This window comes from Mchenga conophoros, linkage group LG15, assembly GCF_057382185.1.
Source record: "Mchenga conophoros isolate Kocher_MC1m ecotype Shallow Benthic linkage group LG15, M_conophoros_male_GT1.1, whole genome shotgun sequence".
Classification (NCBI taxonomy): domain Eukaryota; kingdom Metazoa; phylum Chordata; class Actinopteri; order Cichliformes; family Cichlidae; genus Mchenga; species Mchenga conophoros.
Window position 1 is genome coordinate 14,726,017 of NC_140540.1, and position 27,903 is coordinate 14,753,919.

At 40.7% G+C, this 27,903-nt stretch overlaps 3 protein-coding genes and 1 long non-coding RNA gene across 6 annotated transcripts in view; 2 read left to right on the top strand and 2 right to left on the bottom strand.

Moving 5' to 3' along the window:
* The window catches only part of ezrb (ezrin b), a 30,180-nt gene extending 27,107 nt beyond the window's left edge, over window positions 1-3,073 (top strand). Inside the window, exon 14 of the mRNA XM_085246061.1 lies at window positions 1,553-3,073. Coding sequence (XP_085102187.1) covers window positions 1,553-1,717 — 165 coding nt within the window. The 3' untranslated portion in view covers window positions 1,718-3,073. The remainder of the gene's footprint in view (window positions 1-1,552) is intronic.
* Window positions 3,074-3,647: 574 nt separating this feature from the next.
* sytl3 (synaptotagmin-like 3) lies at window positions 3,648-15,074 on the bottom strand. 3 transcript variants are annotated; one of them, XM_085246062.1, is made up of 14 exons: window positions 14,937-15,074; window positions 12,115-12,400; window positions 11,269-11,478; window positions 9,836-9,903; window positions 8,836-8,887; window positions 8,669-8,735; window positions 8,504-8,576; window positions 7,935-8,062; window positions 7,487-7,609; window positions 7,124-7,290; window positions 6,915-7,011; window positions 6,199-6,369; window positions 6,033-6,089; window positions 3,648-5,064 (listed from the first exon to the last, which is right to left on the bottom strand). In XM_085246062.1, exons 2-13 carry the CDS (start codon window positions 12,210-12,212, stop codon window positions 6,057-6,059), a joined length of 1,287 nt encoding a protein of 428 aa, XP_085102188.1. In that variant the 5' UTR covers window positions 12,213-12,400; window positions 14,937-15,074; the 3' UTR covers window positions 3,648-5,064; window positions 6,033-6,056. The 3 variants fall into 3 exon arrangements, with proteins under 3 accessions (XP_085102188.1, XP_085102190.1, XP_085102191.1); XM_085246064.1 differs by lacking the exon at window positions 14,937-15,074 and adding an exon at window positions 12,513-12,614; XM_085246065.1 differs by lacking the exon at window positions 14,937-15,074 and adding an exon at window positions 12,533-12,583.
* Window positions 5,930-10,096, top strand: LOC146558075 (uncharacterized). The gene is made up of 3 exons (XR_014888483.1): window positions 5,930-6,304; window positions 7,157-8,076; window positions 9,873-10,096. It is a non-coding gene; the product is annotated as an uncharacterized LOC146558075 (long non-coding RNA).
* A 118-nt stretch (window positions 15,075-15,192) lies between the features above and the next one.
* Window positions 15,193-27,903, bottom strand: part of enpp1 (ectonucleotide pyrophosphatase/phosphodiesterase 1) — a 37,824-nt gene continuing 25,113 nt past the window's right edge. Inside the window, exons 17-23 of the mRNA XM_085247143.1 lie at window positions 27,534-27,573; window positions 27,289-27,449; window positions 25,310-25,445; window positions 23,607-23,675; window positions 20,518-20,650; window positions 17,085-17,229; window positions 15,193-16,950 (exon numbers count right to left, since the gene is read on the bottom strand). Coding sequence (XP_085103269.1) covers window positions 16,798-16,950; window positions 17,085-17,229; window positions 20,518-20,650; window positions 23,607-23,675; window positions 25,310-25,445; window positions 27,289-27,449; window positions 27,534-27,573 — 837 coding nt within the window. The 3' untranslated portion in view covers window positions 15,193-16,797. The remainder of the gene's footprint in view (window positions 16,951-17,084; window positions 17,230-20,517; window positions 20,651-23,606; window positions 23,676-25,309; window positions 25,446-27,288; window positions 27,450-27,533; window positions 27,574-27,903) is intronic.

Consider the following 27,903-nt stretch of genomic DNA (forward strand, 5'->3'; position numbering starts at 1 on the left):
GTTATTGAATGCATCAGAGTTCTCATTGAAGCCTTGATCTAACTTAAACACTATTAACACCAAAGCAATTTTTGCAGTCCATAAGACTAGAATAGCACTACATTCTGTAAAAGCCAGTTCACAGCTGTAGTTTCTGTTAAAATTGAAAGATTACAAGTTTCACCGCATTCATCCTGTTATCACTTCTCTTTCGACCTTCACGTAGAACCAAAGCTGTTGAGCTCTGGCTCGATTATCTATACTAGACTATAACATCAGGAAGTTGAAATCAGCGGTACCTTTGAATGTTTGAACTTGATGTTGGAGACCAGCTCAGTCACCTGATCGCCCTGTATCCTATCTCAAAGCTGCGTTCAGAAATGAGGGGCGTTTATGCAGGAAGCGAACTGCTCATCACGCATCGCTTTGACAGTTGGTCGCTAGCAGACGATTTGGGCTCTGGTTGTCAAGGCATTTACCACGCCATACTATATAACAGTTAACAGCATCTTTTGTTTCACTCACATCAATATTAACTAAGTGCTCATCTAGAAGTTGCAAAAACTTCACATGGCCAGAGGTTATTTCACTCGTCATTGCTTCAAGTTGCTAGATATGTCATTGACTTTCTGTTATCGCCGATTGCCCAGTTGATTGTCGCTTCCTGTGTGGAGAGCAAAAACTTTACTGCTCACTACTTTATATAAAGTCAGCTCTCAGTTTCCTGCCACAGAAACTGCCGCAGACCAATATATATTTTCTGTTTCTAATAGTCATATTGTTTTTAATGGGAAAACTACAAGAGTTTGGAAGAAAATTTTGAATCTGCTGAGAAATTTTTCCAAATCTCTTGCAGATGCATGGAAATGTATTTGATTTTTGAGCCAAGTTTAACTTACAGGAGATAACGGTGTAAAATTCTCAGGGCTGAAGAATATATTCAAGCCCTTTTTTCGTTTTTTTAATGGACCAATCTAGAAGTGATCAAGCAAACTGTAGTGATTTTACAGGAACGTCGTCACAGCCTGTTTTCAGCCATGAACTTCAGAAAGTGTCAGGAGAATCAGATCAGGACAAGCCGTCCTTTCTCACACGTGTCAAACAGCAGGAGACAGCTTGGACAAATGATCACTGCTGGAAACACTGTATGCAATTTAGGCTACATCGTCACATACACTGGTGTTTTTATAAAGAAAAGAAAAAAAAAACAAAAAATGTTTATCGCTAAAGCAACACACATTGATAGAACTCTTGATAGAACTCTAATCATACAGAGATGTTGATGTCTCACGGCAAAAAAAAAGAGGGAAAAATGTTTGTCGTCCTCATCCACGTGTAAATGCAGAAACTGAGTTTCCAAACTACTGTTTTGTGTAGGAGGTGCCAAACATGATGTGCATTTGCTAGATGGAAGGTTAAAGACTGATTAACACATATGTCTTTGTGGGGTATAAAGTTCGAGGCTATAGTGAGCTAAAATGGACACGGTGACTCATTCATGGAACTGTATAAGAGGCGGCATTGTTGGTTTTTGCCCTCAGATCTCATTCTTCTTCCTTTCCTCCACCCTCAGGCCCTGACCTCAGAGCTGGCTCAGGCACGTGATGAATCCAAGAATACCCCCAACGACCTCCTCCACAGTGAGAACGTGCGAGCTGGCCGAGACAAATACAAGACTCTGCGACAGATCAGGCAGGGCAACACCAAGCAGAGGATCGATGAGTTCGAAGCCTTATAAGGAGCCCTCGGAAAACGTACCCTTTCTGAATGGTCACTACATATCTCACTCTTCGACTGCCAGATCAACACACAACCATACCCGGACATGTTTAACACACTGCTGCAGACTGAATTGAAGCAGTATAAGCAGAGCAGAAGCATCACTACAGAGAGCAAGAAACTCCTGTTATGTGTGCCCTGCTGGATGCAGGGCTTTGCAAACCCTCTGAAGAAATATTAGTGCCAAAAACTTTCCCTTTTGTCTCTACTTAGTGTTTCATTTCCCGTTTGTGTATTTAATTGTGTAATTTGAGCAATTCAGACCAAAAATAGTCATCTGTTTTTAGAGGTGGGATGGAGTGGGGGATTAGCCAAATTATTTTAGTATTTTATGATGCGCACAGAGAGAAAATAGTACAAGCTTTGCTTATTTTTGATGGAGGACCGTTTGTTGTTCATGGCGACCACTCAGAAAGGGGGAACGAGCAGAAAAATAGTTTTTATTTTCCATCATATTTGAACACTTCCATTTATGTTTAATATTGCTATTCTGTAGGTTAAAAAAATTAATCCCTAGTTGGATATTTATATATGGGACATTTAAAAAGGGTATTTCATTTTGGTTTGTATATTTTTGCTATCTTCTGATAACAAAACATTCAATATGTTTTAAAGATTTTATATATTGACCAAACAACAACGGTCTTATGTTCCATATGTTTTCCTTTAGATCAATAAATTAAAGAAATATTCATTGTAAATTATTATTTTTTACCGTAGGAAATATATTCAGCTGCATGCTATTAAAATCACGTCAGAAGATCTCTAGCTATCTAGGTACTTTTATCATTATCATTATTATTATTAATAACATTATTATTATTGTTTTTTTGCCATGCAGTTCACAGAACAGCGATGCATCTTTTTCTTGAGAGCAGGTTTAATATTTCTGTTTCTGCCTGTTCCGTGTCATGTCACTGAAGAGTGAGAAACGAACATTTTCACACTCTAAAGTGGCCTTTGGTCGCCCCTCTGCAGGGGTCAGTCCCAGACAGCCGCTCGACACGTCTCAGCCAAGGTGCTTAGTCACCCAAAAAACAAAAAACAACAACAATAAGATGCAATTCTGAAAACCTTTGGGGTTTTTTTTTTGTTTGTGTTACATCTCCAGAGTTTCATGGACTGACCCAGATTGAATAAAACCAAGTCTCATGTTCTCCTTTCTGGACATTTATTAGTATTTACTGACTCACAGCTCTGCTGGACTTTGTATATGAACAGGATTTTATATTGAGGTGTTTAAGAATTTGGCAATTAAAAAAAAAAAAGATTACATGTCTGTGTGTACTTTGTAAAATATATATTTCAAAGTAAGTAGACACTTCTGTCCTCATTCTTTCTGGACCGGGATGTTTTAATGGGTTTGCCTTATGCCTCTGAGTCTTAGCCTTTCTAGCCCATGTGGGTTTAACCATGTAAAGCCAAGTGTATCATATCTGATACAAATTAAAACTCATATATGCAAATTAATATAAATATATATATTTGTCAGGAGGTTCAATAAAATCAATTTTCAAAAAATATTAGAATTTTCTGGTCATTCTGTCATTGTTCTGGGTTTACAGTGTTAAAGACAGACCAGGATGACAGGATGGATTGCTTTGGAGGTTGTATCAATTTTCATGTTCTCCCAAACAACGACTGCTGGGCGCTGATGATAATAGCTTTGTCAGGCGTTGGCATTACAAAGCCAAACTGTATGAAAAGGTAGTCCAAAGACTTGGGACTGGTTCTGGCTTGGGATGTTGTGAGATTGATGTTTGTGTTTTTGAATAAAAGAAGTCACCAGATGTTCAATGAATTGAAAATGAAACTTGATGCAGAAATTCCCTTTCAAGATGAGCTCTAAAATGAAGTCAGACACGCTAAATGCTTCCCAAAAAGTAGAGCTTTATATTTATAATATCAGCATGTCAGGACTCTCTCACGTTGTTTTGATTCATATTCAGATACTTTTATTTTTACAAAAGCAATTCAGTGTGACAGAAAAATAAATAAAATGACAAAAAACGAAAACAGACATGCACGTGGAAGCTGATCGACTTATTATCTGACAGCTATACTACACATACACTGTAAATAGTTGAATGCTAAATGAGCGTCTTAAAGTGCTGGATGTAAACAAAAATAAATAAATAAATAAATAAATAAATAAATACAATGAGTCTGTAAGCGGCCTGTGCCGCTGCTGGCGTCAATTTCTCCACCTGTTGACGCAGGCGAGCTGACGTCACGCTTAACCTGGTGGGCCTCCAGTTGCCATGGTGAGCCGGGAGAACGCGGAGTCAACAGAATTCCAGGTCAGTGACATCACTGCTCCCAGCACAGAAACCGCCTTATTCCTTCTCTTCTTCTGCTGCTGCTTTCACACGCCGCGTCCACAGAGACAAGAAACGTGTCTTTGTACTCGAAGAGCCGCTGTGTGGTGTGTCTGTGCGTGTGTGTCTGAAGCGACTCAAACTGCTTCCGCTCCACCGCCGGGTGTGGCTCCAGATTTCATTTGTCAGTAACGTTAGCTTAGCGTCTCTTCCACTAATTTTATTTGCATGGACGTTTTGTTGCTGCTCTCCTCTGACAGAAGAACATCGCATTAACGAGGAAAATGGGTCTGAACGGATCGACGAATGTCAGCAGAGAGGCCATGAACGGAAGTGGCATCACTTTAACTGTTTAACATTTATAAAGCAATAAAATTGTACGTGCTAGCCGTCTGCAACTATGAAGCATCCACAAGCAGTTAATAAACAAATATGTCGGTATGTTAGGTACAACCTCCATCAGGAAGCTGGCTTATCCAATCTTTCTTTAGCTTAAAACTGCAGCACAGGATATTATAAAGTAATTATTAAACAGACTTGGAGCCGATGGTTATAGACTGTAACTTGATTTTTTCAAGTTTCAAGGTGCTTAGCAGATGAAAAAAAAAAAGAAACAGAAAGCTAAATAAATATAACAAGCATAAATAATGTTTCTATAAAGCAATTGATTTTTTTATAGTCTGTTCTATAATGCAAAAAAATATTAATTAATCACAACTGCTTTGCTTGAGGTGGTGTATACATTCATAACGATTGTAGATGCTTCACAGGCGGCATTAAAGTGTTTCCACAGAGGATGTTCAGAAGTGGATCTCTGCTGTTATTGTTCCATTCAAGTCCTCATTATGGTGCCTCAGAGAGGCAGGAGGTGCTTTGATCCCACAGAGTGACGTCCTGGACGAGCAGCAGTGGAGGACTTCAGTCTCCCTCTTTTTTTTTTAAATGGGCGTCTTGTGGATGAGCTCTCTGCTGGCTCCCAGTCAGACGCCTAAATGAGACACGTACATACACAAACACACGAGTTATGTAAACACTCCCTCATGCTTGTTGAACAATGTTGAACAATTACACTTGCGTTCAAAAAGTCACACACCAGAACACACATAGCACACCTGAGGCCTGCTCACACAAGGAGACACACAGGGCCACAATGACGTGTATTTACACTCTGAGTCATGTTTACACTAATGGGAAGGTGTGAAGGACGGTTAGTGGATCATTGCTATGTGGCCCAGTTTGCCTTAAAGGACAACACAAGGTATCCAAAACAGATCCTCTCCTGACCCCTAGTGCCAAAATGAATGCACCTAAAAGGTTAAGGCTCTTGAAATGTGCCTTTAAAAATTATATTAAACTCAATTACAGCTCACTTAAATAAAAAAATAATTTTTTTTACTTATTTTATTTCATTTTTATTAGTAGACCCTGACCAGCCTTTTCTGAAAAGTGTTGATGACGTTCTCTTAAAATAGTGGTTTTCATAGCTCGCACCTCAGCCCACTTGATAACCACACCAGAAAACCACCTGGAGGATTTCGAACAACATGATATCACTAGCAAATAAAGTAACCTTTAGTCAGAAGAAAACTTTTATTTCAATATTAAATCATTTATATTTGACATATATTAAAATATTTGTTCTGGGGACACTGGCAGAGATGAGTGTGGTTTGCAGGCCAAAGCAGCTTTAATATTGCCCTATATGATTTAATTTGCCAATTTAAATGAATAAAAAGGTATCAGGTGACCCAGATCAGCTGATCTGATAGGTTTACGCTTGTGCTCGACTATGTGACCTCAAACTCACGTACATACACCTTGTAAATTACAGCTTTCAGAATCACTGTCCCACTTGTACTACACCACCTACTACGTATGAACTAAAAAACACATGAACTACACAAGCCTGACGAAAACAAAGCGCTAGACAGACATTTAAGCAAGCTACAAACTCACCATGACTCCGGCCAGCGGTTCTCCTCACTCCTGATCACCTCCGTTTTGTCTTTCAGGCTGAAGGACACAGGAAGGAGATTTTATAGAAAACCACTTCCATATCAGCCATACAGGCAAAAGTCTTCAGCAATAATAAACAAATCTTTTCTGCCGTGCTCCATTTTACCTTCGGACACAGTGGATACCAGTTAAAGCACTGGAATGCCTTGTCTTCAAATCTCCAGCCGTCCAGAGGGATGAGGACTTCACCAAGAAAAACTTTCCTTTTCAGGGTACCTGAATGCCACACAGTCGCCTGTAGCCTCTTTCCAATGAGCATGTTGCGCTGTATGCCATACTGTGAAAAACATTTAAATTTTAGTGAATGCTGTTTACGTTCACAACATTTATTTAAATGTTTTCTTTAAACACTGATTAAGCACATGAGTTTATGGTCTCAGGGCCTAGTTTTGAGTGTTATAGAGCAGCGGATGATATTATTTTTGTAAAATTGAATCAGAGTCAGAAAGGGAGTTAGCCGGGGTACCATGGAGTGTCCCCCAGTTTTAAGTTCTTGCTCTTTATTTCTGGCTTTAAAACACCCAGATGACTGTAGTGAAAAGGCTCAGCTCAAGTCTTCACAGCAGGACTTTACATCAATTACTGAGCGACGTCACAGTGGCTATATCCATCTTTTATATACAGACTATGATGGCATCTCAGAGTAGATCATATTTTTGATGCACCAGATAAAAAACTTTCAAAGGAAGAATTTACTGCCCATGAAATCAATAATTTTGTTTCTATAAGTCATGAGCATGCATATGTGCATGCTGCAAGTTTTATTAAACTGATGACACATAGAGACATCCAAAAATAGCTGAAGAGGTTCTTTGTTTTTACCTTCAAAACTTCATTGTAAACCGGATCAGTCGTGTTCTTCTTCACTGACGTCTTCAGTTTGCAGCTCTTGTCCGGCAGCACGTAGATTTTCACGTATCTGTGCAGCAGAATACAAAATAAAAAAATGCTGTTGAAGCTTTGATGGAAAATCACAGGAAATGCGCTCTGCCTCTTTGTGTTGCACAGAGTGACATCAAACGTGTCCTTACGGGTGACACTTCCTCTTCTTGCTGTCTCCGTAGGACAGGTTTCTGCAGGTGCCGACTGTGATCTCCAGACGGGAGGTGTTGGTGTTGAAGGCCAGAGCCAGCTCCAGTTCTCCGGTCACAGAAACGCTCTCAAAGCCCAACTCTGTGCTGGTGCTGCTGCAGCTGCCCTGAGGGAGCCAAATACAGGTTATAGCATCAATTTTACACTTCAGAGGAAAAGGATGAGAGAGGTGTGAGAGAGGATAATTATAAGAGGGGATTTTGTGATCAGGGCTGTTACTTTTGAATATTTTAACCACCGGATGTTGTTTGGGGATTTTATTCAATTTTTTTTTTTTTTAATGAAAATCAGCTGTGACTTACTCTCTTCCCTTCAGAGTACTCAGAACCGAATGAAGTCTCGTCCTCTGCCCCGGTGGAGGAGCCCTCCTGGTCGCTGTCTTTGCTTTTCTTGAACAGGTTTGGAAGACTTGGGACTTTGAAGAGCTGCACAAAGAAAGAAAGTCGTTTTCTTTACTCTGCTTTTGAACTTTTTTATATGATATAAAACTAGAAAACATCAAGGAGCAGTTTAGGCACAAAAAGCAAAAAGTCGCACTCTCTCTCAGATTTGAGGTTGCTGATGTTATTCCCTGTCATCACCAGCAGGTGCTGCTAAAGGCCCTGAATCAGTTCCCCGTTTTATCTGTGATTTCCCGCTTCCACTCTCAGGCCCAAATATGTGCTCTGCAAAAACACTTTCACTTGCAGCAGAAGCAGCGCTACCACCACAAACTCGACTTGAGTTCAGTGACTGATGCTTTCGACCTACCGTGCTCGATTTGTTTATGTCTGTGTCTGACAGGCTCTTTTGGGTGGAGTGGGTAAAGCTCGAGCCTCTCCATCTGTTGTCGACCTTCAGCAGATCTTCACGGACGTCGTTTTGAGAATTGGAAATCTCTGCAAAGGGAAATGTAAGAAAAGCACAACCCAGTAAATGCCTGTTTACTGGAAAACAAATTTAACGAAGAGGTGCATCCTGTGCTCGGACAAACAACGCTGCTCAAAGAGCTGTGCATGCGTGGTGGTGTTATCTCCTGCATCATCTAAAGCCTCTTTTGCTGATGCAGTAGGTGTCATGAGCTCACGAGGCTTTTTTTTTCTTCTAAATTATCTCTGGTGAATTTCCTTTGTGGTTATTACTGTGCGTATATTGAGCTCATGATCAGAGTGTGTTTGATAACATCCACAGGAAGTGATGCTACTAATTTCGAAGCAACAATTTCTCACAACTGCACACTGAGAGTATCTGTTGTGTGTTGCACTTTCTGTTATTAAGAAGTAAAGAATTATTGAGCCTGGCAATGCTGACCGCTGGGCCGAGGTTGAACAACGACTTACTTTTAATGTGACTCGTGAAGGAAACCATTAGATTTTCCACAGATTTGGTGAAAGGCTTTGAGTTTTTCCAATCCTGCAGATCAAAAAAAGTAATAATGATTAATCACTTTATACATGTTTCATTTTAACTTGTAAAAAAAATGGGAAAAGAAAATAATACTTTACCCCAGATCTGCTCAGGAAGTGATAATCCAAGTGAGGTGGAGGAGTGGGAGGCACAATGGATATATGACTGCGAAGATACACGAGTCAAAAAATGTAATTTTACAACCACATCGGGACAGAGACTTAACCTGATGTAGAAAAATAAACACTTAGAAGGTAAATAATACCTCAGCACATTGTAGGTCTTCAGTAGATTCTCCCCAACCGTCTCATATTTGTCTGAAAGGACATCAGGAAGGAACAGAAAACCATTTAAATATCCTTAATAGTTAAGTGTTATGATGCCTAGCCACACTATGAACTGAACACATAAAGCCAGCAACATAAAACAACTGCGTTCATTCATATTTTATGAGTCAGTGTAGCTGAACAAGCGTGCATTAATATTGAATAATGATTTATATTTAAAAAAGGAAAAGCAGCTGTGTATGCAGCATGCAAGCGATCCTCTATACTTATTTACAGCTGCTGCCAGTTTAATGTCTACAAGTTCAGAACATATGATAACCATGAGAATATTTTAATCTCTCCCTTTTTAAATTAATGTTCTCAGGATTGTAACTCAAGGAGGCGACCTGTGCTGTTTACTGAACATCAGAGCTGTGAGCTCTAACTTGTGATTGACGGTCATGTTAAACTCTATCTGGAGGGTTGCTGTCGGACGAGCAGACTCTATCTCTATCAGTTGCAAAGGCAGCAAGTGTACTCATAACTTCCTTAGTCTCTTAGGGATGTGAGACAGCAGTCCCAGTTCAGAATTGCAAGCCAACAAGTTGGAGTAAGAAGCTGCAGGTTGGGTCAGTGATCATTCCTGTGTTTGATACTCAATAATAATGTTATTAGGAGTTTTGGTGACTCCTCTGGGCCCTTTTTTATTTCTCTTTTATTTGGTTAGCTTTAGTTTTATGTTGAAACGACAGTGTTCTGGAGTGTAATGAAATAATGCCGAACAGTATCGTGGCATCTCTGCTGCTCTGACACTCAAACTGAATTTCGGATTTGATTGTTGTTTGCCCTGCACACTGTCTGAAGATGTAGCGCTAAAAATCAGAGATAAAAAAAATTCTTTAGCAGAGGATGTGCAGACCAGAGATGGGGGAAGTTACCCCCACACCCTGCAAATCACACCCTATGTGTATGCATGCAGTTTGGGTTTTGCATACAAACCTGTGGTGACTGGAAATTTCTTTGACTTTTCTTCTAGAAACCATTCTCCGGACTTGATTTTTACATCCCTGTGAAGAGGAAGAGCGCCGTGATAAGCAGGTAGAAATGACAAGACGGCCACAATCAATAAAACTACAACTGCAACATCTTCATTTCTCTTTTGAATTTAGCTTTAGTTTGACAAATGTATCTTCGTTCTTTCACAGATAATTAAAGTAGTAAAAGAACAGTTACATCCTTTTCTGAAAGACAAGGCGTAGGTTTCGGAGAAAAACATGCCCCCTCAGTATTCAGAACAAATCATCTATAAATGTGGACACATTTTTACACATGTAAAATACCCACACTGAAAATGAAGAGGCCAAAAATACGTGTAGGAAATACACCTAATCTAAATTTCACTTTTCAGAGATGCTATCTGCATATTTCAAATGTTTATGACAGAGTTCATATAGGGGAAGGGAAGGGGAAGTTTTAAAGAAGCGACAGGATGTGTTAAAATATCTCGTCCCATCTTAACAAGCTAATTAGCGTCACAGCTATTTTAAATAGGACTTGGGACACTTTAAAAGTTATTAGAATAGTTTGTGGTTGATTACCAAACAGCTGGAATGTTGATGATTAATTAAAACAGCGACACTTGACCTGAAACTCATGTTAAAGTTGTAGATTTAATGTAGGTATCAATCAGTCTGAGCGCAGACCTTATTATTATCGGTTTTCACTCATTATCATTTCCTTCATAAATCTGCTCAACAGAATAATTACCCACATTTTTATGGAGTTGGAGTTCATCTACTCTTGCTTTGGTTAGTCGGCTCTTGAGGGATTTATTTCAATCATGTTGCTTTAGTGTCCTTGACACAATTTCCTCTTTTTTTGTAGCAATCGGTGCCTTTTAAACTGCAAGTCAGTCTTTTCATCATGTTCCTGCAACTGAGGAGGGGGGTTTCAGTCTTTACGTGAAGCTGCTGACTGGAGAAACTGCAGTTTAACAGGGGTGTAGCTAAATCTAGGCTCTTAGTGGTTTGGTCCACTGTCCCCTATTCCCTAATGCCTTTACTTTGAAGGGGAATCTTATACTGTTACGGGGAACGTTTTATGGATGCGGGAAGTCCGTCCACAATTAAATTAGTGTTCTAAATCATTGAATTATCAAATAATTGGTCAGGTTTTTATTTCTAATGTCATTTTCTGATCTCCCACGGACTGTTTAACCATTTCATTGGATAGTTCAGCACGACGACGAGCTCTCTCAACAGTACACAAACAGAGTAAAAGTGAAAGTGTGAGATTTGAGCCTCAGTTACAGTAACCTTCAGCCAGTCACTGCTGGGCTTTACACACGCACAGTCATTCAGTGCTTGATTTGAGCCTCGCTGAGTCACACATTTCAACCCTCTGTACAGCAGGCTCGCTGGTGGCCTCCCTACCTGTATGTGTGGCAGACCGTGCACTTCCAGATCGCTGCTCCCACACGACACTTGTTGCAGATGCGGTGGCTGCAGCCGCGGCAGACTGCGCCAGAGTTCCAGAACTTTCCCAGCGGCCTCTGGCAGCGGGCGCAGGTCCGCTCGCCGTACTGCCGGGCATAGCTCTTTGCACCCTTCCTTCGGAGCTCCTGCAGGTCGTATTTCATCCTCCTGAGGATAGGGAGAACCACAGAGAGCTTTAACTGCGAGATTCACAGACATTTCTCTTCTGACAATAATGAACAGTTTTTAGAACATTTTAATATTTTAAACATCCTTCAGAAATGCATCACTCTGTTATAGATGCTCAACATAAAGCCAGCAGATAAAAAATTCTTCTGGATATAAAAACTGAAGAACAGCATGGTTTTTAAAAAGTATGCCCTTATATGGGGACAATGGGGACATATGAGGTTTCTTTGAGAGCGTAACACAAAGTTACCATAGTTAAACAAGGTTTTATAACACTATATTGAGCAGAATTAAGTGTCAGCTGCAAAAAAACAAAACAAAAAACCCCCAAAACCAACAAGATTTAAAGTCCCCGTGTGAGAAGAAGGTTCTTTCTTTATTTTACGGCACAGTATGAACTTCTGATATCACACTCATGTCTGTATGTTAAGTATGAAACTACTAACAGTTCAGATTTGTAACAGGTAACATCTCTGAAACAGGTTTTGTTTTCAGAAGAATCATATTTTCGCTTTCACGTAATCAATATAAGAGCAGTCGGCCCTGCCTCCTTCCAGCATCCCTAAAAATCTAATTTCATCCCAGCACCTATTAACACTGTTTGAAATGACCCACCTGATCCTGTCTTCTTCGATTGCTCGCATCTGTTTGTCTCTCCGAAGAACCTCCAGGATGCTCTCTCTCTCCATAACTTGAAGCAAACTTAAATCCATGTTTTTGAATTAAAAAAAAGAAAGAAATACTGGTTCAGGTCTTCTGTCACTGTCACAGGTCCTGCTCTCTCTGTCTCTCCTCTCTGCTTCACCGTTTTCTTTTTTCACTCCTGTCTCCTCCTCCTCTCCTCTTTAGTCCTCCCCCTCACTGGGCCCAACCCTCAGATCGTCTCTTTCGTCTTCTGGAACTGAAAGATTAAAATAAGGGAAATAGCAAGGTTATTTCGCGAGCAGCGGAGATTCCCCTTTCCACATCAGAAAGCTACTTGTAGTATTTCTACTTGAATGATTTAAAATAACCTTCTTATCTCCAAGAATACCCGGGATGACGTAAATAGTTGCTCGGCGGCACAGGATGTCATGAAAAAATGACATGTCCAGATCTGTGATGATCAGTTACCCCTCATTTCCCCTCATGCTGCTCATATCCTCACAGACCTCCGCTGTGTTAAACCACCGCTGCTTCCTCAGCTGCAGGAAGAGCAGCGATGCTTCACTGATGCCAGGGCAACAGCAAAACAAACCAAATGCCAACCCTGTGCATTATTGATGGCTGACGTGCACCCGTGGCCCAGTTTCTTTTTCTTTTTTGTTTTTATTATTAGATCAATAGCTCTGTTTCATGTTTTACTTCAAAAGAAGTCACTTGACAGTCCTTGGAAATAAGCTCATCCACTGGTTTGAGGTTTACAACAGAAGATCAGCTGTGTGTGTTTGTGAAGAAGCTAGAATATCTTGAACACATCTCATGTCTTGTATTTTCTTGGCTTACTGAAAATGTTCAGTTTGCATAACATTGCATGTAGAGTTGTGACTGTGTTACTTACCACAAACAGTCATCATACAATTTAACAGATGTAGCTGTGAACTGGCTTGAAAGTGACACATGGACCTTATTTTTTGTTTTTTAATCCTTAGTTATTTTTAATCACTGCCTCTCTTCCACAGCTTGTCTCTTCTCCCTCCCCTCACCCCCAACTAGTCAAATGGTTGCCCCTCCTTGAACCTAGCTCTGCTTGAAGTGGAGCTTTTCCTTTCCACTGTCGCCAAGGGGTCAAAGGCGGTTGTTATTGTAGATTCTTTACACTACAATTTAAAGCACATTGAGACGACTGCTGTTGTGATTTGGCGCTGTGTAAACAAAACTGAACTGAATTGCTTGCATGCCTGACCCCACAGCTGGGTGTGTGGTCAGTTTATAAGGAGGGTCAATCAGCAACGTGGGAGGAAGTAAAGGAGAAAGCTGATTCTTTAATATCTCATTCATTTGGAAGACGTCATTCCCGAGCGCTTAACATCTCAATCTGGACTGAGACGATTTTCCTTCCCGGCAGCGCACAGGCGTGGGGAGCAGAGGGGAAATGGCCTGTCGAAGAGCTGGATGTCAACCTGTGTTAGCAGATAAGGCCCGTCGTTGTCACTAAACAGAGCTGCCAGGAGGCTGAAGATAACAGTCAGTGCTAGTAATAATTAGGCCTCACGGCTCAGAGAGGGGCACGGCTGTTATCTGTCCTCTGCTTACGTGCTCTGTGCTGCTCTTGAGCTCTAAATACCAGGCGAGGCAACAAGTTGCACACTTAAAAACTACTAGTAGCAGTTTCCTCATTCGAAGAGTAGCTCAGTTTACAGATGATCGTCTTCGTTATCACAATAATGCAAGCACACTCATCTCAGACTCGCCTCTACGATGCAAAGGGGCCATAATGATTCAGGCTTTGCGTGGTTTAGTGGTTAGCGCTTTAACATCCGAGAAGAGAGCGAGGAGGATTGTATCAGGCCACCGCAGCAATGACAGTAAAAAGGGCACTTGACTAATTTCATTGAGACCTACATATAGCATATCGTGAGAAACCCCAAGGCGGTCACGTGGTCTCTGACACACTTCCCACCCAGATGAGGGGCTTCCAGGAAGGCTTCAGTGACAGCATGCAAACTCTGGCCTTAAAGCCAGAAGCGTCTGCAGCAAGTGAATTCCAAATAAAAACCTCACAGCTGCTTTTTCATGCTTGCAACCCACAGTGACTGACAATAGAAACTATGTCAGGTACACATTTTTAAAAATGACCCATCTAACAAAACTCACTCACGTCACAAAACCTTGCTGTGAGGTGACACAGACTCCCAAAATACTTTCCAGGAAATTATGTGCATGTTATCGAGCTGCGTGTATATTTAAACTAAACTTATCATCTTCATGCAGTTCATCACAGCAACTGAAAAAAAAAAAAAAAGCTCAGAAAAGCTGGCGTCATCTTTCTGCATTTCCTTTGCAAGAGACGTGCCCTCTGCTTCAGTTTGAGCCGGATTTGAAAACTTTCATAAAAGAGTTGAAATAAAGAAACTACTGACTCAAGGTACACTTGAAAATATGAATGCCAGATGAAGTAATAAAACATTTGAAGTCATACAGATTGATCATCATAAGAAGAGCATGCAGTAGACCTTATTCAGCCAGCTCAGCAATTCAACAACTGAATGGCGGACTTCACAGAAAGATTTTACACAACAAAAAATTTTTTTTTCTTTCTCAATGACTAAAGATGCAGTGAGACAACTTGTACCCTCTTCTTGCCAAACCATCAACCGACACTTGAGAAAAGCATTGTGACAACTGCACCAGCCTTGCAACAACCTCAAATGGAAAGTAGGCTCAGGTTTTCTGACATGAGAATTGGGTCACCTCAGAGTTTACGAGGTGCAGAGCTGAAAGCTGCAAGATCTTACCTTCTGGCTTCTTGCGCTGCCGGAGTGGTCAGCCTGAGGAAGTGGCAGACTTTAAGCACATAGGGTAACGTACTTCCTTCCTTTTCACATGTACATGTACAGCTTCAACCTGAAGGAGACTTGAAGAGCAACTGCTGCTTCCCTCGCTCTACATGACGCTGTAAATTCAATCGTGTGAAACGAAAGTGATTTGTGCACCTTGAATCTTGGCTGATAAAAGGTCATAAACAAAAGGAAACAAGTCACAAGCTCAATGTGGAAGTTTGTTTTTTATATGAAATTTCTCATGTGTGAAAAACTGCAGCAACCAATAGAAAAGGCTTGGTATACATGAAATCTATATGACTTCATATACGAGCAGTACGCGAAGATGAAAAATCAAAGACTGAATAATGATTTTGCTGATCCACACATTCAGATGCACACAGTCACGGACGGATTAATGAGCTGAGCTCAAACAGCTTCTCTTCATCTCCAACTAAACGCTGAAGTTTAGCGGCTGCCTGAAAATTCATCTTCCCAGGAAAAAGTCACCAAATGGCCGCGGAGGAACAAAATGACAACAGAGATGTAAAATCACTCCAGTGAGGTTACAAAATGGAACGAAAGACACAAAACAACCAGAAAGAGTCCGAAAAAAGACAGAATAGAAACAAAATCTTAAATAATTCTCCAGATCTGAATTTTTCTTATCTGTGAAGAAGAAAAAACATCAGTAATTTCTGTTTACCACCAACACCGAGCATCAGAATAATAATAAAAAGCAGTTTACTCGAATGATCCTTAAACATTACAGCTTTCACCAGACTTGCTTTACCCCCGTGAGGTGTAAGTTACGCTCATGATCTTCAAGGACTTTTTTAGGAGATCAATTTTCTGAAGTCTTGATTGTTCAGGGTTACAGCTGCCTCACGTGATCAACAGTTATTACAGCTTCACATCTGCTGCTTCTAGAAGAAGGTACATCAGGCTGCTCTCTTATAAAAGCCTCGCCAGGGTGGATGGATCACCGTGTTGAATTTGGCAAAGATTTTATGCTGGATACCCTTTATCTGGGCTTGGGACCGGTGCTAGCTTGTGACTATGCGAATGTGTTAACCACAAGACCGCACACTACACAGTTCACATGACCTATGATATATTTAGCAGCTATTTTAGTATAAAACACCAGGGATCCTTGCTAAATGTAAACTTTGCTTTCAGTGTTCTTTGCAGTTGCTTTATGTCTCTCTGTGTTGGAGAAAGAAAAGGCTTTTACGTGTCTGAGCCCAGACTGGCTCAAACGTGTCTCATACAGTAATCCTTCCAAGCATACAGCATAGGCGCACATTTAAAAGCTGAATAATTCATTCATTTTACAAAAAATACCAATGGGTGTAAAAAGAAAAGAAACACATACAAAAAAGAAGGGCAAAACATATTCATGCTAGATGTTTTTCCAGCTGCTGCAGACAGCTCCCCTGATGTGTGGCAAGCTTCACTCAACATAAACAGTTCTTCCATCAATAAAAACTCTCTTTTCCCTTTAGTTTTATTCCAGTTTTCCAATCTGGAAATGGGAACCCGGAAATACTTTGGAATCATTTTATTAGATGTGATGGTGTCTTTAAGCTCCATTCATTATTTACTTTTTTTTTTTTTGTACACAATCAAAATCAATAAAAATTTATTTTAAAAATGTCACTTCAAATAATGGATGGAGCTTAAGAATGAGTTCAGTCTGAAATGAGGGAAGTCTATAAGTAAAGCATCTGTTAAACCCACAGTTATTGGGTTAACTGTTTGTCCATGTGGGCAGACATCTGCACACCAATATGGCTTCCTCTGCCAGTTAAAGCTTCACTCGATAAAGTCTGTGAGTTTAATAAGTGTGTAGAAATGTCTTCATCCGCAGTGTCTCTTCCACTGATAACCTGTCGTGGTAGAAGCTGAGTCCGGTAAGGAGCTCGATGTCTCGCACTCGAGCGGTGTGGAGCTTCAGCCAGTCTTCCACCCACGTCAAGTCTGTCCCATTCTGAAGAAAAGCAGAAAGTGGGGGAGGCGTATATTAAAATTATGCAGTATTAAGAAGGGTCTGACAGCAGGTTTCCACAGAGGCAGACTGAAATAGACAGTGCAGAAACATGTGGGACGAATGGTGTTACTCACAGCGCAGCTCTCTGTGTGGTCGGGCCTGTGGGGCATGATGAAGGACCTGGCCTGGAGTGGACCTGCACAGTTCAGAGGGCCAAAGGTCGAATCCCCGCAGCTGGTCAGGATCACAAAGAAATGTGTCGGGATGGGAGCCTCGTTCCTGCAGAGATGAGAGATCACACGTAATCAAAGTGCTGCAATGGAAAAATTGAATACCTCAGTTATAAAGCCTCAGGTTAAAAAATAACCATCGGGTGTATTTTAAGTCCGATTTCTCTCATTTTACATCTGAATAGATTTTGGCATAAAAAACATGGAAGGATGGGTCCATCTTACTTCATTTCAAGAGTTCAGTGTCTTGGCGGTGTAATGATGAAGGGGATATTTTTTGGCACACTTTGAGTATCAACTGACAGAAGTTCTCACTCCCAAAGCATAACATTTTACGCTAGGTGACAAATCGTTGGTATATTATGCTTTCGGCCACCCAATGCGTCCTTATATTACGAGTTCGGAAATATTAGAAATAGGAGAACCGTTTGGAATGAATCTACACATGTACGTGTATTTGACTTTAATCTAACACGATTAAGGTGGTGGTGAACGTTAGGGATAAGGTTATGATTAGGGCTGGAATACACGGCTGGAACGTGTGTTACTGCGGGAGCGTCGTTCTATTCAGTTTCATCCACAATCCGGCGCGTAGCATAGGAATGCGGAAGGTCACCTTTTGCGTTCCCATGGAACGCCTCGGGACGTGACAATTCGTCAGTATATTACGCGTTGCGCAAAACGAGCTGCAACTGAGCAATGTTTAAACACCACAGCCTACCCGAGTATTGTTGCAGACCATAGCCATACTTTATGATCACAGTGTACTATCTTCTGTTGGCTGCTTCCAGCAGATCAACACAAACTGGTTTCCTGATCATCACCTTGAGTTCACTATACTCAAATGGCCTCCACAGTCATCAGATTTCAATGCAGTAAAGCACCTTTATGATGTGGTGGAATGGGAGATTCACATCTCTGACCTTTTTAGGTTCTGAAGGACATTTCACCTTTTATTTGAAAACTGAAGGAATCTTTCTCAAGAAGCCTTTTTGGATGAACTGGCTTCAACTCAAGTGCTCAAGACTTCTTAAGAATTGTCTGCATGTTGTATAACAAACAGTCACAAAGCAACCCACCAAACGTCATTCAACTCTCATTGTTTCCAAATCTTGATCTGAGTATAGGAGTATATGACATCACATGTTCCAGCCAGCATGAAGTATTTAAGCAAAAACCGAGAGCTATTAAAGGGGAATAGCCAAATTTAGTTCGGCTGCAATGTGTGCTACTGCGTGAGCTATGAGTAACCCTCAATGTAACCCATGGGTTTCTCAAACACTTTCTCAAGGTCTTTTGAGTTTTTGGACAATTGTGCATGTGAAGGCTGCATCAATTCTTTAATTCAAACAAAAACGATGCAATGAGTTCATTTATGCACTTAAATTAACATCACTGGGGGGTTGGGTGGAGTGAGGGTGGGGTGTATTGAACCAGTGCACTAAGCTAATGTGCAAAATGAGCACGTCAGCCTTTAGGCACATTAGGTATAATATGCATATACTGAGACATACAGATAAAATATATTATAAAAATTCAGTAACTTAAGCATATGGCCAACACAATGCATATACATATTTTGTTATATATATAAAAAACACAACTTTTAAGAGTCTACACTGTTTCTTCATTTTCTGAAACTCTACAACTATTTCTTAGTTTGGAAGAGAAAAAACTGGAGACGTTTGAAACCCACGTTTGCTTATCAGTCACTACATGTCCTCCTCCGAAATTATCATTCTCTTATCACAAACCCTTCTGCAGAAGAAAAAGGATACCTGATTAGTTTACCATTAAATAACAGCTCAGAGGGATTACTGACATTGTGTTCAATGCTAACAGCTAATGCACCATTACATGCAGGAGGCATTCCTGGTGTACACAAACAGTCATGCAATCTTCATTTTCAGATGCGTTCCAATGGACATATAAGCTAGGGTATTTTGTTTGGCCTTCCTTTGGACAGGAGGCAGGAAGGGCAGAGCTTGAGTTAAGCCATGTGCAAATGTTCTACCAAAACTACCAGGGATGTTTATGTAATACATTGCATTTTAACATCAAAAATTTAGTCTGGATAAAGCCTGAATGTAGTTTGTAAACCCTGGAAATTAATGTCTACAGCAGCACAGGTATTGCATCACTTTAGAATTCCCCATCAGATCTCATCTAATTGAGTGTGCTCAGCTGCCTGGACACTGATAGTCAGTTTTACACATGAACTATGTGCTGTGTTTCTTAGATTTTATCTGAATACCGGTTTATCTTACGATGGCTTTCTGACATTTTATTTAATTATTTGTTAATACTTTTGCTGTGTGGATCCATATAAACATTAAATGTCTGGTGAATGTTCTCAGTTTGAGGACACAACAGTGAGACTCAGTTTGGTTTGGGAGAGGGAGCTGCCTCAGGCAGAAAACAGAATGACCATTTTTTAGTAGGAAGCTGGAAAATGACTAATTAGTGGTGTTGGGTGTAACTCATTCTAAAGTAGAGCACTAATCTGCAATTAATCTGTAATCAAATTACATTTTTCTGCTTTGTTTGCTTGCTTGTTCTTCATATGTCTGCATGACTGGTGAAAAAAGTAGAAAAAAACAAAACAGAAATAGGAAAAAAAGGCCAAAAACAAACCAAAGGTGTCCTTTTCCTGCACGTCAGCTACCTGAACCTGACCTAAATTGCTTGGAGGGTGAAGTAAAAATAAATAGTGGGCTCTCCAACTTCTGATTAGTGGTGATTAATTTAATTTTTATTATGCAGAAGGACAAGAACATGATGGTAAAGTGCAAACTGTGTCCAGAAGCATCCACAGTTAAATAACATAACACACTTTATGTGTGTGCCCTCATTAGAATATGGATTTGTAACACATTGCTCACATGCACCTCACTCAGGAAATACAAAAATCAAAATTGTTGTTCATGTGTGAAGATGAATATTGTACTAATGTTCTCACTATTAGAAATCCTTCTTGATTTGCTTCAGACCTGCTGTGTCTGCTAGAGGAATAAATGAAAATGTCTACATAAGCATTTTTGCAACACAGTTACTTTCTTAAGAACTAACTTCAAAACGAAACTGAAGTTGCAGTTTTCTTTGGAAATCTTTCTTCATTGGATTTACGTCAAGGCCAAATGGAGACTCTTAAAAGTGAGTCACCACTTAAGTCTTTTTTTAATAACACCTAATAAGCAGTTGTAAAGCACAATAAATGAAAAAGGCTGAATTTAATCAGACCATTAAACTGTCAACATAAAAATATGCAGCTTCTGACAACCAAATGACTGAACTGCACAGTGTAGCAACAGTAAATGTTATTTTGCTTCTGTCTTACCCTGATATCTTTTTTAATTCATCGACGTGTCCATCATAGTCTTTATCGAATATTGGCCCGCTCATGACGTTGACTCCGTTCAGCTGCTGTGAATATTTTGGGAGGAAGACGTCATGGAAATGCGTCCAAACGGCTGGGAAAATACACACAAAAAAAGCTTTAAGTGCTCCACTGTGTTGTACAGAAACATCACTTTATTTTGCTTTTTTCCCCTGCATGCAACACATGCTAAAGTAGGGTTGCCAACTCCCTGAAAAATAAATAAGGGACACCTCGTGGCCAGGGCCGGGCGACCCAGTTGTCTTCACCCTTCCCAGTGTGGTGAATTTTCTAGCTCTTTTTTTGTGTGTGAAATTCTTTTTTTAACCATTTGACTTGAAGTTGATTTAAGTAGATGCATATTCTATTCTTTGTGATATGAACACATGTGAAACAAATGATCATTTAGCCATTTATTTTTAGCTCAAAATGACAACATTAACACAGTAAAACAGGTCTCTTTCTTAAACAGAAGCCTGTCATGCTTAACTTTTGAGAATATAAGTAAATCTTTCTTTAAAAGAACTCTGTCCTGCTTAACTTAAAATAATAGAAAGCAATAGAAAGAAAAATATTCTTGTAACAGTGCACATTTAGTGCATTTAGTACAATTGGCTTCAGTTGAGGTATTATTTCAGCTTTTCTAATGCTAATCAGCTGCTCCCGTTTGAAAACCCGCTTGTTCCCATGATTACGCATCATAACTCATCATCATTATTCACCTATGTATTACTTTTATGTATTAGTCATCAATTTGTTGTAATCATCTATCCTTGCAGTTGTTTATTACACAAAATAAGTTATATTATCACACTTCTGGCCACATAGCGCTGATATTCACTGCACATGCCCATATTAACTTTTTCCAGCCAGGTGTTTTCCTTTTCCCATTCTTCCCCTTCTCTGAGGGGAACAAACATTGCTGCTCTAATGCTGGGCTCACACTGTGCGATTTTTGGCCCATTTTGAGACGATTTTTGAGTGATCGGACCGATTTTGGCCTTCATTGTGCGTCGTGTAGTATACGTGGGGTAACGAGAAGTGATTAACACCTCATGACCAGCTCCCGATCATCAATCGCTCGTGAGTGTGTCACCGCAGCCGCTCACACTGCTCACGCGCAAACACGTAAACGTCGGTGAAAAAGATGGAGCAGCACGGCTGTGCAGCATGTGATCTGGACACAAGCGATGGAGGCACAACTTGTAGAACTTTGGAAAGCTCATCCGAGCCTTTTCCATGTGGCATCACAAAATGATCACGACCACAACAATTGTGAAAATAGCTGGATTTACACTGCTGCTCAATCACAGCTGCCTGATCAATGTTTTTCATTAGCAATTTAGCAAAGTTGATGGTGGTGGTGTGCGTGTCTATGTGAGTGTAAGACGGAGAGAGAGAGAGCACGACAGATTTTCTGCTATAACCTTAATTTTATGGAGGCACAGTGTGAGCTCTCAGGTCGCATCAGAGCATCGGGCCGTATAGTGTGAGAGTACATCGTGACCTATGAACTTCTAACCCCTGCGAGTCAATCGTGCAGTTTGAGCAGGAGCTGAATAACGTGACTGAAAAAAATCGCACAGTGTCTGCCCAGCTTTAGGTGTACTGTCATCCGAGACTTGCACCGCAGTGTCGGCGTTTGTTTCCCTGTTGGCCATGCTTCTTGTTGTGGTCATCTGTTGTCTTCCGGTATTTTCTCCGTAAGCGACCTTTCCTCGACCAATGAGATGAGCGGTAATCTGAATTGTCATACTCGAATTGTCATAAGTGTGCTGTCAGCTCATTGGTCACAAAGCAGGAGAGGGGCTGGGAATTATGTTTTCAAACAAAGTGTTAATTCCATAAACATTTATAGACTACGTTTGATTCTCACTGTATTACGGGACAAAGTGTGTCCCTTATTAGCTCAATACGGGACGTGTACTTTTGTTTCTAAATACGGGACGATTCCGTTTTTTAAGGGACGGTTGGCAACCCTATGCTAAAGTGTTTGTCTGGTCTTCCTTCGTGTTTTCCTCCCTTCTCACTCATGCAAAGCCACCAGGGGGCAGCATCTCCCAGCTGATAAACATTCTGCAGCTTGTTGTCAGGATAAAACTCAGTTCTGCAGTATCTTAATCACCCAGCACAATCTACAGGTTTCAACAGTTCTGGGTTGGCTAACTAACCACAGAGTGAAATTACCAGACCACCATGGAGGTACATATTCTTTCACATATGACAGATGATTTTGTAATGCTGTAAAGTACACTGAGAGCAAGTTCAGGCTTCATAATCATGTAATCCAGCCCATTTAAGTCATCTCTACATAAAGGATGAAGTATGAAAAGCAGCAAGCACTGCTCCCACTAGGTTATATCTGGGACTCTCCACCATTTGTCCTTAGAACTGAAGAAGCTTCTCGGATGAGAGGTGAAACGTCTTCAAGCAACTTAAAGAAGTCCAGACGCTTTTCTTTGCAAGCTCCTTTGACTACGATGACCTGGATGACTGAGAACCTTCAAAGACATATGAGAGCAAACCTGCACAGATCCTTGACTGAAGAACCTACATGCGCTCCTTTGTGGAGCACAGTGTGGTGAGTCACTTTACAAACATACTGACTTTCTGCTGAATCCTGCTGTAAGGGAAACACACAGCATGCAAGCAGGGAAACTAACCCTGGAACTGTTCCACTAACTAAACCTTCGATTGCGTTTTACAGAACAAGCTCAAGTAAATTAGGGCGGGGAAGTCCCACATAATTACATCAGTTAGATCTCTGGACTTGGGATGGGATAAAGTATAGCTTGCTGTCAGCTTTCAAGCAACTCAGGATAATTTGAAGCAATGGAAACTGGCAAACCGCAATACCTGCTGTCTGAAAACTTGAGTGCTTGACCCATTTAACAAAATCGAGCCTGTCTCAAAGATCCAGAGAGCTGTTAAGCCGACTCATTCAGTTGTGACAGATCTTTTAAGAAATGTTGAACTTGTGAATCACTGCTGGTCTTTTTACCGGTCTGGGTGCAGCTGGAAAGTTAGAAACAAATAAGCAACTGACTCACCTTTAAATGCAGGGAACATCGGTGCCATGTTGCTCGTGATTAGAGAGTCTGAAACATTGGCACTCAGATCTATAGAGGAAATGAGAGGTTAGGACAAACTGAATTTGCTGGGCATGGAATTTGGCTATGGATTAAAACTTAGATTACATGTTGTGAAGACTGATGCGTCTACTGTGAAACTAAAGCATAGCGATTTACTGGCTGAGAAAAACATTTACAAATTAGTGGAGTTGAATGCAGGCAGGGCATTAGGGCTTCTTTATTACATCTCCTGTGACTTATTTTAATTTTAATAATCGCATTGATGTGGTGTCAGAAGAATCGGAAATTGTTTTTTCTCATGCTTGGAAAGCTGGCGTAAAAGTCGGCAGGAGCTTCCAGGATCGCTGACTCAGACACATGGCAATGAAAGTTGGTATTTGGTTAATTGTAGGATTTTAGCCCTGCGACAGACTGGTGACCTGTTCAGGGTGTACCATGGCAGCTATGATAGGCTCCAGCCCACCTACAAAGTAGGCCTGGGGGAAAGGATTAGCTAGGCTGGCTAAGCGTTCGACCTTGACCTTCATTGTTAGCATTCAAGGTCAAAGTTGAGCTTGGAAAATTTCTTAAAACTTTTCAAATTTTCCACTAATATTTCTTAAAATCTCAAGGTTTCAGACAATTCTGCTCCAATCATATGGCTACAGATAATAAAATACACAATTTTGGTTTGTAATGCTGCAAAGTCATAGTTGAAAGGTCCCACCCCTCCTTGTGAAAAACAACAAAATACAAAAAACCAAGAAGCAAAAAAACAGACTGATCACTCAGCATGTAAGAAGAACATCATAAAACATCAAAGTTTTGGTATAGCCCTTGCCCTTTGGGGGGAGCTGTACCCTCTTGTGTGCTCTTGTTTGTACTGGTATTGGTTTGCCCAGATTACAACAGAGCTAAAACAGATTGTGTTTAAGACTTGTTTAAGCACTGATCAGTAAAATACTACACGTCACCTTTCTAACATCCACATTGATTCCACATTCCAAACACTTAAACACACCACGAAGGGTCATGTAGGAGCTGCAAAAGGCAATAGCACCCTGAATGGTTACCAGCCTGTTACAGTGCTAATGCAGAAAGCGAGACAACCACACACTGACAAACATACAGCCAATTTAGAACCACCAATTAGCCTAATGAGCAGGTCTTTAGACTGTAGTGGAAAACTGGAGGACCAGGAGGTCTGAACTGTGGTGAGGCGACAGTGCTAATGACTGCGTCTTACCTCCAGAAAAAGTGAAAGTTGTTCACATTAAAAAGTTGCTACATTAATTCACTCAAGAGAAATTAATTGATTAATTAATCTGCTATCACTGCTATCACTGTGCTCACTTTCTACCAGAACCAGAGGCAGATCAAAGGTTTCATGTTGGCCAGCTTTTTCTGTTAACCCTGGAAAATCTACCACAAACTTTGTGTATTCTTGTCTCTGAACATCCAAAAGACAGATACACAGAAACAGATAAATAAACATTCAATCCGCAGAGTGTCACTCAAGAGGAAGTGGATGCTTTTCTCTCACGCAGCTGTGAAGCATATGTTTGCTCTGTACGTGAAAATGTGCTCTGAAACATCTCGACCTGACTTCAACACAGGCTGAGAGGGATGAACTGTCTCCCTCAATACCACACACATGCAGGTTCACAAACACAAACACTCACTGGGGGGATGCAGCAGGCCATAGGCAAGATCAGAGTTGTCTTTGTAGCGCAGACACTGCTGGCTGTTGTTTGCTGGGATGCGTACGTCAGCACGGACACACGCCTCCAACTCTGGGCTCAGAGGTTGCACTCTGGTCTGAGAGAGAGAGTAAGAGGTAGAGAGAGCGAGGATCAGTCAGTGTTGACAGTATAAGTGGGAGTCCAGACTAAAACGCGAGTGTTGTGTAAGATGGTTTGGCTTGGTTTTTGCTCTCCATGTGTGTATAGGTCAGCAAGGGCATTGCTCTGATTCTGTGCGCACAGCTCCCAAAAAAAACCCCCAAACCAATAAATCACTTCCATCCTCTGTCACAGAGGGAAAAAAAAGACACATTTGTTTCCTCTTAAATTCTTGGTAGCACCAAGGGTTATATCATTTTGGAACCAGCTATGCAAAACATTTATATAATTTCAAAGAATAGAGTGCTAAATAGAAACAATGAAAGAAAGACATTTTTGGGTATTTCCATTTCCCAGAAAAAAGAGCAGCTTTAAAATATCCATCCTCTTCCACCTTTTCAATTCAGTGTCGCAGGTGACGACACGATTCACTCTGGACAGGTTGCCAGAGAGACAGTAAACCATTGGCACTCACATCTGCATGTCTTTGGACTGTGCGAGGAAGCTGGAACACCCGGAGAGAACCCACCAAGCATGGGAGATCATGCAAACTCCACACAAACTCGGCACCTTCTTGCTGTAAGGCAACAGCGCTAACCACTGCTCCACCGTGCTGCCCCGCTTTGAATCACATACCGTTTACACCATGTCTACATAAAGATGCACTTTTGTGTTTTTAAACCGCATACAAAAAATCTGGGCAATCCCCCAAAGCGGTTTGGCCTCGCCCCAAAGACAAATCAGCACGAGTACAATGAAAAGATTTTCTATTTTCTTAAGAAGGCAGCCCATCTAAGATGTAAGAATTATTAGACATAAAACGGGCAATAAGTCAATCAAATCAAAGTGCCAAAAAGAACTAAACTGTGGAGATGTTTTAGACAGACGATGGTGTCGGGAAATTGTTAAAAGAAATCTGCAGTTTTTCACTGGTAAATTTTACAGTGGAGCCATAGTTTTACTCTTTACTGAGATTAAAGTAACACATAGTGTCAGCGCCTGTATGAACAGCTCGTGGGTTACAACATATACAATATACTTGTGGAAAAAGGGTTTTTTTTCCCCCAAGAGGCAGATGAAAGGAATTTTAAATGAGATCTTGCATTAAGCTAGAGGCCAGGGCCACAGATGTGAACTTGTGTAAGTATCTATAATAAATGAACAGCAAATTAATATTTAATTGCATGTAAAACCATTTTTTTTTACCCTTTACTTTTTTACTATTATTCCTCTTTGTCATAAAATACTAAACATTACGACTCTGTCCAGGAAACATCTTGGATGATATCTTAGTCACATTGTCCTTTTTTTTTTATAATAGGCAAACTAGCTCAAAACTAGCTTTTCATGGAAATGCTCAGCTTTGACAAGCTGCAAACTGAAGTTCTGTGTGGGTTTACAAGTGTGATGAAGATAATAGTGCTCAGTCACAAACAATCTGCAGTATGAGGGAAAAAATACAGATGGTACAATAAGATTCTCTGTTTTACTTCTATTGTTTAGATAGAGCTTCAATGGCTACTTCCTCTCTTGCACCATGATTCAGACAGTACAGTAATAGTCTCAAGTCTCCCGGGAATGCATCACTCTGCTTGAGGTCATAATTTACACTAGAGCTCAACCACATAGTGACAAAGACAAGAGAGACTTGAACCAACATGAGCAGAGAAGATGAGTAACAGCTGCTCAGAAAAGAAATTCAGATACTAAACAGCTCTGTGCAATCTGCTGCCAAACCATAACCACAGAAGAAATATAGCCGGAACGACTCAACTCTACAGGCTATGTTTAGAGATAAAAGCTCCAGCCAGCGGACTCACCAGAGGCTGAATGGTATAGGATACCCAGAGGGGCATGAGCCGGTCTTTGCTGTATCCGCTGAGGTAGTTTAAGTGGTGCAGCAGACAAAATGTGGCACCTGATTGGATGACTCGAGGGATGCCAAAAGGTTCGTGGAGGCGACGCAAGCTGGATTTCTCACCTGAAGAGAAGATGTGTAATGTGTATCAGACAGAAGCATCTCTAAAACCACCACATGTGCAAAGAAAAGTGAAATGATTCTCACTTGAGCTCAATGCCAAGAGATTTCCGTTCATTTGTTCCACCTGAAAAGAAATTCATCTTGTTAGCATGATTGTGTTAGAAATAGCTAACACAATTTAACCACGTATTCAGTATATAAAGCTCTGATGTCAATGAATTTTTTAAAGCTCATTTTTTGTACATATCCCAGCTTCTCTAGTTTGAGAGTAGGATAGTAGTACTTCTATTACTCCATGCACTTCACTATGTGTTAATGAACTTCATCAGAAGAGACCAAGTAGTAACCACTGCCACTAACTACGAATCAAAAACCATAAATCCGGCGTACACCAGAGGCCTGTATTATTGATCATGATATGGGGCTTAGTGAAGTAAATTCAAGGCTAACTCTG